Source organism: Ursus maritimus, unplaced genomic scaffold, assembly GCF_017311325.1.
Source record: "Ursus maritimus isolate PB19 unplaced genomic scaffold, ASM1731132v1 scaffold_13, whole genome shotgun sequence".
NCBI classification, from domain to species: Eukaryota; Metazoa; Chordata; class Mammalia; order Carnivora; family Ursidae; genus Ursus; species Ursus maritimus.
The window spans coordinates 20321472-20333318 of NW_024423675.1; the positions used below are offsets into that span (position 1 = coordinate 20321472).

Consider the following 11847-nt stretch of genomic DNA (forward strand, 5'->3'; position numbering starts at 1 on the left):
GGAAGGAAGGAAGGAAGGAAAAGAAAAGAAAGAAAGAAAGAAAGAAAGAAAGAAAGAAAGAAAGAAAGAAAGAAAGAGAGGAGTGTTACACAGTTCTGCAGTCTCCTAGGGGGAGAAAAAACATCCTGCAGGGTAAGCTTCCTTTCCTCTTTCCTCTTCCCCTTACAGTACAGAGCTTAGTGTTGAGTAATAGTAATACTTAATAAATATGATCATAGAACAAATAGGTGAAAGCGAATTGAAAGACCATTTGTATCAGACCACTCATTCACTCATTTATTCATTCATGCATTATTCAACTGGCATTTATTTAGTGCTTACTTAATCCCAGGCACTTTGGTATGTGCTGGAGTTACAAAGGTAAATAAGCCATTGACTCTGGCTGTAAATTCAGTCCAGTAAGGGAAAGCTCTGTAAACAAAAAAGTAACTTCAAAGATTTGTAAAGATAACCTGCTAGAGTTATGTGAAACGTTCTGTGAGGACACAAAAGAGGGAATGTTTAACTGTGGCCCAGGGCCTCAGGGAGAAATTCAAAGAGGAGGTGACAGGTAAGTTGACAGCTCACTAAAAAAAATGGGGATGATAGAACAGGCTAGAGAATCCTGGAGAATGAAAAAAACTTGAGTTTGTAAGCCCTTAACTAACTGATAGCTGGCTACCAAAATAGTGACCAGTCCTACCTTGATACTTTTATAGGTGCCCAGTTTGTGGATACCAGTGTCGGTCTCATGATCTCAGCCAGTGCATTCACTTCCGTAGACTTCTGGATTTACCCAATGGAAGAATGCATTTGAAGGAAGGGTGGGGCAAATATACCTCTGTAGACTGACTATTTTGCTGGAGGGTTTGACTATATACCTGTTGCCCAATGAGGCTGAAGCGTATCTTTCTCTCCTGTGAAACATCACAGGATAGTCCTCTAAGACTTCTTAGTTTCATTATCTCATCTACCCAGTAGCCAAGTCAACCATTTATAAGCCCAATCTATATTTGGGATCAAATTTTTAGAATAGTTTCCAGAAGTCTAACCACATGTTCACTACATTTGTATTTAGGATAAAACGTATTCAGGAAGTCTGTTTTTGTTTCTGATCTGTTTTATTTGAAGCACCCAAATAAGGAGGTCAGGAAGTAGAAAGAAAAAGAAAAAGAAAAAAAATGTCTCTAACTTGCGGGTCTTGCTCTATTCCTGTATTGTTTATTGTAGATGACTGTGTGTTTCCTTAAGATCAAAGGAAACCATCATTTAAGGGGGATGAGCCTAGAGACCTAAATCATGTGGTCAGTTAGTGTGTGATAATTTCACGGCAGGACTTTGGTCAATAAAAGTGTGAGCAAAACAAGTGCCCACCCAGAGCCCAAGTCATAGACAGTGGATGAGCAGTGACTGATAAAGATTCAGTATTTTTCGACTATACCTCTTACTTCCTAAACTCTCTAGACTTCAACATGTCCCTTTTAATACACCACAGAGAATGGAGCAATAGAGAAAGGAACTTCTCTCTGATGTGGAAGTTTAAAAAAGTATTGTATAAGATTATTTTTAACTCTGAAGTCTGTGATTCCATGTACTGAGTATTAATAAAAATGAACATCAGCCACAAGGACATAGAGTGGAGTGAGTCATGGCCGTGGAGTTAGAATATCTGGACTTTACCTGGCTCAGTTATAAGTTTCCCTGAGGTCTCAGGCAAATCACTTCTCTTCAGTCTCCGAACCTCGACTCTTCATCTGATGAGTGAGGACATTGAAGTAGCTCTCTGAAATTAAACATGCAAATATTTTTAGTACTAGGGTGTCTAGAGTTTGATTTCAAGGAATGGAACTGCTGAGGAAAGACTTCCTTGGAAAGGGGCCATTTAAGAGTGTTCGTGAAATGATAGGTGGGAATCACCCGAGGACAATTTTAACTAGAGATGAAGGGACAGAACTGTGGAATAATGGGGGTCATGGAGGAGAGGGTCCTCATTCACCTCACTCTTTAAATATGGAGTTGGGTTATGTCGAAGATAAAAAATAAGTTTTCCTTTAAATGTCAATTCTAACAGTTAATGCTCTGCAGAGGATTCTGAGACATCCCAAGCTTATGAGCGTGTTGTAATTGATTAGGAATGTCTGTCATGGCCAAGGACAGGGGCAAGGTGGCCTGCCTGTTTGTGTATGCCTTCCCTTGACCAGAAGAGCCCTTTGAGTTCTGTAGGTTTAAAATTCTAAGATCCTATTTAATTCTTTAGAGGCTATAATGTACTGTGTTTAGTTTTAACAAAGACCACCTTATCCTCAAACCAAAGTCTCTATAGAAGAGGAGCCAAGGGGCGTTCTCTTCCCAAGAAGGACGCCCCTTGAGGCCTCCTTGCTTTTCATGGTTCCAGAGGAGACTAGAATCTGGAGACTGGGATGATGCTTGGCCACATTCCAAAAGTAGTGGTGTCAGCTGATGGAGGAGTGAAGAAGGGAGAGAGGATACTAACATTATCCAGACCCTTACTGTGTGACAGATAGAGCCACCATGATCCCATATGGTGTTTTATGCACATTGAAAGAAGGCACCCCTTCCTCTAGGCAGGTGTAGCCCCATGCCAGGGTGCAGAGCTTGGCAAGTAAAACATAGGCTGGATCTCTGCCATTGCTGGCTGCCTAAGGGCACAATCTGAACAGCAGTACACGCAACCTTGGTGCCAAGTGCTGTACAGCAATGGATAGACATGGTACTTGACCTTCAGGCAAGGGGAAATAGGTAATTTTTTAAAAAGATTTTATTTATTTATTTATTTGAGTTGGGGGAAGGGCAGAGGGAGAAGCAGATTCTCTGCTGACCAGGGACCCTGATGTGGGGCTCGATCTCAGGACCCTGAGATCATGACCTGAGCCGAAGGCAGATGTTTAACCAACTGGGCTACCCAGACACCCTGGGAAAATAGGTAATTACAGTATATTGTGATAAAGAATAAAGTATAATAGTATAATAAAAACACCCACCAGGAAATGTTCAGTATTATTTAAAGGATTGGGGAGGTGGGGATGGGGAGCAAGGCAGGCTGCAGGGAAAAGGGGATGCTTAACTTGGGACTTAAAGGATGGTTAGTGTTTCAGGTAGACCAGGAAAAGAACTTCAGTTCAAGCTAGGAGACCTGCATGTTCAATGACACAGAGATGTGAGACAGCATGTGGACTCGAGTGCCTCCTACCCATGGTATGTGAGGTTGAGCAATGGGAAGTAGAATGTACAGAATGATGGGCAAGATCCAGAAGTCTGGCATTTGTCCTTCAACAGCAGGAAAAGGGGGAGGAAGATGATTATTGGGGTTCTCATTTAGGAAGCTACTGAAACTGTACAGACAGGAAATGTTTAGGAGGTGAAATCAGTTGGCCAGGTGCTGGATTCAATGGGAGGCCAAATGAAAAGGAGGAAGTTGGGGTGTCACCCAGAGTCTCTGGCTTGGGTAAATAAAGGTGGCAGTGCAATTATTGTTTAATTGGTACAGAGTTTCCATTTTGGAAGATGGAAAAAAGTTCTGGAGATGATGGTGATGACAGTTGCACAACAGTGTGAATATACCTAGTGCCACTGAGTTCAGTGGCACTTAAAACACTTGAAAATGGTTACAATGATAAATTTTATGTTACATATATTTTACCATAATTTCTTTAAATGGGAAAAAATGGCAGTGCCATAAAGAGGAAGAAATGTAGAGAGGGAGATAATCACAACTCAGAAGCCTCTGCTGTGAATTTCTTCCAAGAACCTCCCAACAGGTCTCAGATGCTTCCTATTCTGGATGTTTGCTGCACTTTCATATACGGTTGACCCTTGAACAACATGGCTTTGAATGTGCAGGTCCATTTATACGTGGATTTGTTTTTTATAAATACAGTAGAGTACTGTAAATGTGTTTTCCTTATGATTTTCTTAACAACATTTTCTTTTCTCTAGCTTTATTACAAGAATTGAGTATATAATATATATAACATACAAAATGTGTGTTTATTGACTATTGATGTATCCAGTACTTAAGTTTTTGAGCAGTCAAAAGTTATGCACAGATTTTCGACATCGAGGTAGGTCAAAACCCCTTAACCGCTGTATTGTTCAAGGGCCAACTATACTTCATTCCACCATGCTTCTATCATAAATCATGCTTCACGTCTAGCTGCCTCAGAAATGTAAGAACCTTGAGGGCAGTGGCCATCTTCATTTCATATCCTAGGTGTGTACCTCTGCCTTTGACTTTGATTGAGGGGAAGGATGGGGGTGGAGGAAAGGGCCCACAGGAAGTAGGGGGAGTTTCAGCCAGTGGCCTTTAATTCAATTGTGAAATAACAGACCGTGTCATCATCTGCTGGCAGGAATTTGGTATGAGGCTGAAAGAAGTCTTGGAATTATTAGAAAAGGAAATGGGCATGAAAGCTGATCAAAGGAAAGAATAAGTGTTGTCCCGGGGTGACACAGCTCAGGCTGGAAACCATTTACTTGTTGTTGCATCAATACAATTAGTGGTGTGATTTCCTCCAGCTGTGCTCAGCAACATGCAACTAGAAGCAGAGAGCATAATAGCTGGAGGGATCCAGAGTCGGAGTTTTGCTAGGTAGGTGAGTAGTGAATACAAGGAAGCAGAGACTGGAAGGTTCTGGTGAGAGAGTAGTTCCTATGCTTGACTGCAAGCCCAGTCTGGGCAGGGAAAGGAAAGAGGTCAGAATGGAACTGATGGATGGAAGGGGGAGACCAGAGGGCTGGACGATGTCAAAGAGTATATTTTGTGGGGATAAAGGTGGTTTACTGGGAGTGAATGAGTGAGAAAACTGGAATAAAAGGTTGGGATAGAAAAAGATGGGAAAGCGGGATGTTGAGTTTAAGTCTTTGGAGGTGATGTGGTCCCAGGTAATGATAAGGTCTGGAATGTGGCCCCAGAGTGGATGGCTGAAGGGGAAGGCAGGTGAAGGAGGATGATGTTGAGCAGGTCAAGGAACTGACAGGCTAGGGAGCTGATGGGCCATCCACAAGGAGGGGAAGGAATCCTCCTCATGGGGCTGAGAACCAGGCTATACTCCTGCAGTTTGCACCCAGAGCTTTCTGCTACTCTCTCTGTCCTTCCTCAGCAGATGGCTGCTTGCTGCAGGCAGGGTGGAAACAGAAGGAAGGAATGAATGAGAAATAAAGAATAACACTTGGTAGAGGGCCCAGGGATGTATGTGCTTCTCCAAGGCCAAAGACTGGTTCAGCCACGCAGCTGCTGCCAGCTCCTTGGCCTGCAACGTTGTGTGCTCAGTGGCAGGCCTGGTGACTTTTTGTTGTTGATATTTGATGTTTCTTTGGGGTACCTTTGGACATTGTGAACTGAACAATAGAGATAAGACTGGATTACACTGGCTTTGATCTGCTCCAGGACAGGATAGCCTGACTTTGTGGTTGCTGAAATAAAGAAAATTCTCCAAACTAACACCATCCTCTGTTCCTGAGCTTCAAATTACCTGATTAAAACCCCGAGACTTGAAAGGTAGCTTTAAGGCCAATGATTCACTTCACGTAGAATTTTAATGATTTAAAAAAAGTCTCATACTCCAAATGTTTGATATTGAAAACATTCAGCCCTCAGTTAAAATGAATTACATTTTACTTTAATAAGAGGAATGGGTCATCTGAATCTCTCCCAGAGACCCAGAAACAATAACAAGAGTCAAAAAACAGCCCTATGATTTCCAAAGTGCCCCCCAGAAGGTGAGAACCTCCCACCAAAAGTCCTAGCTACAGTCAATGGAAGTGGGCGTGAAAACCAAGTACAAGTAAGAGAGAACAGTGGGATGAGTAGGACCTGAAGAGTAAAGGAGAAGGGAGGCTCTAAATATGACTCCCTGGTTTCTGGGACTGGGGGTTGTCCTCTTTTAACACAGGAGGAGGCACAGGATTGGGGTGGAAGAGGGTAAGGAGTTCAGTTCTTGCTTTGTTTGACTGAGATGCTCTGAAACCCAGCCAGCCAAGAGGAAGCAAGTTGGAAGTCTGGAGCTGCAGAGGGGACTGGACATGCACAGGTGGATTCAGGGGTCACCAGTGAATGGATGGTATTTGCAGCCAGAAGAGTGAACCCAACTGTCCAGGAATAGGGGCAGAGTGGGAAGAGCAGAGTGGAGGGCTGAGGTGGACCCCAGCTTCCCTGGGCTCGGTTGATGTGAGGGTGAGGGCTCCGCAACCACTGCACACCTCCTTTCACTGTCTGTCTGTCTGTGAGGCCTGCCTTGTCTAGCATAACCTGCCTTGTCTAGCAAGGCCCACCTTGTCATAGCCTAAAGTGGCACTAGTCTCTGGCCTTGCCCTATAACCCTCAGTTCTAGGACATCCTCTCATTAGTGTGTTCAGGTTCCCACTTGTTCACGAATAACCCCAAGGACTCCTACAATGTCTCTCTACTGGGCCACAGGTGTCCCTTGCCCCCCACCCACCTTTGGCCACTTTGCTAGATACCTTCACCTTAGCATTCTAATAACAAACTTTGTTTAGCACCTCACAATTTATAAAATACTTTTCACATGCTTGGTACTCTTTTTAAAAATTATTCCTTACATCAATTCTGTGAGTTAGGAATAATTATCCCCATTTTATGTATGAAAAGACTCAGATGGTAGTGCGTCTAAGGCCACACAGCTGTGGGTGATGGAAATTGGTCTCAAAATGGGGTCCTCTGATGCCAGAATCCACACCTGTTAACTGCACATAGCACCATTTCCACACCAGATGAACACAATTAGACTTAAAGGCATCAAATCCATTCAAATGGAAAATAGCCCCCTCACCCCACCCTCTGTTACAGTGGGCCACTTCATTCCCGAGATGACATAGAAACCAGGTCAAGATGCCACCTTCCCCCAGTAGGTATACTAGAAAGGTCTTGAGCTCCCATTGGTGTGAAGGTCAAAAACAGGCAAAACCCAACAAAATGATCTTTTAATGGTTTGTCCATTTGTGGTAAAACTACAAAGAAAAACTAAACAGTGATGAATGTAAAATTCAGGATGGTAGTGTCTCTGAGGGCCACCAGGGTGGTGTGCATCAGGCTTCAAAGGAGCTGGTGAGGGGCGCCTGGGTGGCTCAGTCAGTTAAGCGTCTGCCTTTGGCTCAGGTCATGATCTCAGGGTCCTGGGATCAAGCCCCACATCAGGGTCCCTGCTCAGCGGGGAGCCTGCTTCTCCCTCTCCCTCTGCCTGCCGCTCCCCCTACTTGTGCTCACTTGTGCAAGCTCTCTCTCTCTCTCTCTGTCAAATAAATTAAAAAATCTTAAAACAAAAACAAAAAAATACAAAGAAGCTAGTGACATTCTATTTCTCAGGCCAGGTGGTAGGTACCTGGGCTTGTGTGAATTCTTAAACCACACACACACACACACACACACTCACACACGGATTATGTGTTTGTATATAAACTTGCACCAAAGAGACAGCTACACCGCTGCCTAAGAAATAATACGGTATTTGGAGGAAGGGAGGGCAGAGAGGAGAAGGAAGGAAAAGAGGGCCAGAGTCTGGAGAACCTGGCGAAAAACATGGTAAGGTAGGAAGGAATATAGACAGATGTGCATTTAAATCTCAACTTCATCTCTTAGGAGCCGGGCAGGCGAGCTCTCATAGGGCCTCAATTTCCTCATCTGTAAAACAACAGAACAGGTACATTCTAGAGACATAAGAATTCAGTGAGAAAAATACGTAACACCGAGGATGGTGCCAGCCACCTCATTCCTGTCTTCTCTTGGCTTTCCTACCACACCTTTCCCGCCCTCCCAGCCCACCCTTCCTCCAACACCGCTGAGGCTAAAAGCAGCCTCCCTGCTCCTCTCCGCAGTTATTTATAACCCGGGCCACCTGTGAGCGTGCTGGCCCAGGCCTGGACACGCTCCTGGGTCACCACAGCCTGGCCTCGGGGCTGTGGCTGCAGGGCGGTGGTATAAATAGTTCACATCGGGGCCGCTTCTTTTTTAAAGAGAAATGCTGTGCTGACCCAAACTTTCTTATAATGCCGCAGGAGTTTTCAGCCCCGGCCACGGTGTTTGCTGTCTGCTGATGGGAAAGTCTTCCTCAATTTATGGTTCCTACCCCATCCTTCTGAAGTGCTGGTTATGTTCAAAACTCTGCCAGAAAAGGTTTGTATTTCTTTCTGGGTGCCAGAATGAAAGCTGGCTGGGGCTTTTTTATGTCTCACGGTGAAGCATATCAGTTACAGAGAACATCTCTTTGTTTTTTTCCAGGGATATCTAATAACCAAAATCTTCACACAGCTCCCAATATTTTTGCCTGCTTTAGGATCCTCTCTCTTGGGCCTCATTATTTCCCAAGTTCTGTTTCTCCCTAGCCGCTAATGAACACTAATTCGAGCTTCCCGCATTCCTTATTAATCCTCAATTTCCTCCCACACCCTTCACAGAAATCCCACTCTGATGCCCTGAAGCTAATGACAGGTTGAGATCACAATCATAGTAATCAGCCTGTTTTTTGAGGGGTTGCTCTGCGTACCTAACTTACTGTTAGAGGATAATATTGATAACCATAAAAAAAAAAAAAGGAGTAGAACTAGAAATACACAGAGTACTCAAATAAGTATTCTAAGTGTTGAAAAATGGCAATTTGGGAACATTCTGATCTTTCTTTGTTGAGTGAAAACCTGTTTAACAACCTAGGTTTCTTATCCTCCCCCCCCCCCCGCCCCCTGCCCCAGTTTTACTGAGATGTAACTAATAAGGAAATTGTATATATTTAAAGTGTATAACATGATTTAACATTTGTGTACATTGTGAAGTGATTACTCAAATTAAGTTAATTAACATATCTATCACCTCACATAGTTACCTTCTTTTGCATGTGGTAAAAACACTTATCTACTCTCCTAGCAAATTCCAAGTATGCATTATTATTATCTATAGGCACCATGCTGTACATTAGACCTTCAGAATTTATTCAACTGCTAACTGAAAATTTGTACCGTCTGACCAACATCTATCCGTTTCCCACCCCTTGGTAAACACCTTTCTATGAGTTCGACACTTTACTTTTTAGATTCCACATATAAATGAGATGGTACAGTATACGTCTTTTCCCATCTGGTTATTTTACTTAGCATAATATTCTCCAGGTTCATCCATGTTGTTGCAAATGGCAGGATTTTCTTTTTTTAGTATCTGAATAATATTCCTCTGTGTGTGTCTTTCACATTTTTTAATCCATTTATCCATCCACTGGACACTTCGATTGTTTCCATAGGTTGGCTGTTGTGAGTAATGCTGCAATAGACATGAGAGTGTAGATAATCTCTTTGAGATACTGGTTTTGAGTATGTACCCAGGAGTGGGAGGGTGATGTGGTAGTTCTACGTGCAGAAGAGTGCCACTGGACCCCTAATTTCACCTCTCACAGTGAAGTCTTGAAGTGGATTCGAGACTAAATGTAACACTGGAAACTGTAAAACTCTTGGAGGAAAGTGGGAAAAGCTCCTTGACATTGATCTTGGTGATGATTTTTTTGATATAACATGAAAAGCATAGGCAACAAAAGCAAAAATAAATAAGTGGGACTACATCAAATTAAAAAGCTTCTGCTCAACAAAGGAAACAATAAAATGAAAAGGCAACTTACAGAATGGGAGAAATATTTGCAAACCACCTATCTGATAAGAGCGTAATACCTGAAATATGGAAGGAACTCCTATAATTCAACAACAACAATAAAATCTGATTTTAAAACGGGCAAGGCCGTAAATAAACATTTTTCCAAAGAAGACAACCAGATGGCCAACAGGTACATGAAAAGATGCTCAACATCACTAATCCTCAGAGAGAGGCAGATCAAAACCACAATGAGAGAGCACCGCACACCTGTTAGGATGGCTACTGTCAAAATGACAAGAGAGAGCAAGTGTTGGCAAGGATGTGGAGAAAAGGGAACCCTCATGCACTGTGAATGGGAATGTAAGTTGGTATAGCCATTATGGAAAACAGTTTGGAGTTTCCTCAAATAATTAAAAATAGAACTGCCCTTTCTTTCGTTGAAGAATTTTAGGTGTTTTAAAATATATATTATATATTTTATAATGATTAATTATAAAGATAATTATATATTGTATATATAAATACTACCTTCTTTCAGTTGGATTATAATTTTCCACTTTTCCTTCGCTTGAATGTTAATATTTTAGATCCAGGGTTTGATTTTTTTAGTTGTGTGTTTAAACTACGTTGACAAATAGCTCTGCTTTGCTTACAGGTGTTCCCTCACAGCAATGGTGTCTGAATATGGGTTTCAGCTAGGAATTTTTCTGGGACCCTTGTAATCTACCAGTGGTCATACAAACACATTTGCTATGTTTATGGTCACCAATGTCTTTAAACAAAGAGAAACACTTTGCTTTAAACCCCTCACTCCAGGAGTTACCTTCTCCAAAGGCATATAACCTGGTTGATGAATAGGTTTGTTGTTCTGTTATTCAGGTATTATCCTGTAATTATTATCTTGTATTATACTGTGAAAATGTTTAATATTCTTGTTTAAAGATATTATCCCTAATTGATGCTCATATATTTCTATATGTCTCTTAGAAACTTCTTAAAATGTATTTCTTTCTGTTGATTTTACCCACAGGCAGCTTTTCGAGCCTTACAGCTAACTCTACAGCTGATAGCCCCTCTCCATGACATTGTGGCCTACCTTTTCAGTTTTGCTAAACTTGGAAATTGTCCAACATGTTTTGAATTTCCTCTAAGTGCTAACTCCCTGAAAGGTGACTGGGGAGGAACTGAAGGCATTGGTAAGTGATTAGAGGTGATTCAGATCACCTTCAGTATTCACTTCAAATTCTCTGTAGCTCTTTTCTTCCCCCAACTTCACTGAAGTATAATTGGCAAATAAAATTGTAAGCTATTTAAAGTGTACATTGTGATGATTTGATATACACATACATTGTGAAAAGATCCCCCCCATCTAGTTAATTAATATGAAGCTTCTCTCAATACTTGGAAAGACAGAACTAAAATATTTTTTTCATAAATGACAGTGAGAAGAAGGGCAATATATACTCTCTCCAAACTAATTAATTCCACATTTACAGGTTAAATCACAAAGTAAAGCAAGCCAGGAGTGGGCCAGCCTGGGTTTTTACCCTGTATCTGCCACTTGGTTACTGGAAGCTGGACACTTTACTCTCTAGGTCTCTCACCATCTATAAAATGGGGGTGATAACACCTGTTTCGTGGAGATGTTCTGTGGATTAAAATCTATTTGAAATTTCTACAAGAATGTACGTGCCCTTACCACATGCTAGTTGTCTTTCATCTTCTTTCTGGCCTTCGTGAACTAATATGGCAAGGTCAGAACCAAGCATTTATTGTTAAGAATTTTTTTCAGACAGTCCTCTGTTAGCTAACAGTAGCCTGATGGTCCTGAAGTAAGAATGATTGAGGCTTTAGTTTTATCCGCCAAGCGCTAATCCATAAACCCTAAATAAGCACTAAGTTCTAAGATAAAATGCACGAGGTAAATTAAAGACTGAAATGCTTAGTAAGCTGGGTTGATCAAAAGTAGGGAAACTGGTCTCGTTATTTTAATAACTTGACTCGTAGCCAAATTATGTCATTAGTTATGTAAATATTAATTAATCGCAATATATTATAGCAGAGTAGCCAAGTATTTTAAAGAATGAGAAGAGCCGATGGAATGAGATAATAATATGCCCATTTAAACCTAGCAGTCTTCAAACGAGTGTAATATACTCTGAATCTCTTCCTCTCTGGCCAGTGCATAAAGAAAAGGTATTTGTGGGAGAGCCTGACTTGTTTGCTGGTAGATTTGCAGGTGCTGCTGAGCACTGAGGGAA

General features: G+C 41.9%; 1 protein-coding gene across 1 annotated transcript in view; it reads left to right on the top strand.

The window, feature by feature from the left end:
• LOC103677028 overlaps positions 1-10824 on the top strand; it is a 16870-nt gene extending 6046 nt beyond the window's left edge. Inside the window, exons 5-6 of the mRNA XM_040627615.1 lie at positions 8011-8128; positions 10617-10824. Of these exons, the coding sequence (XP_040483549.1) occupies positions 8011-8128; positions 10617-10790 (292 nt within the window). The 3' untranslated portion in view covers positions 10791-10824. The remainder of the gene's footprint in view (positions 1-8010; positions 8129-10616) is intronic.
• Positions 10825-11847: the final 1023 nt, after the last annotated feature.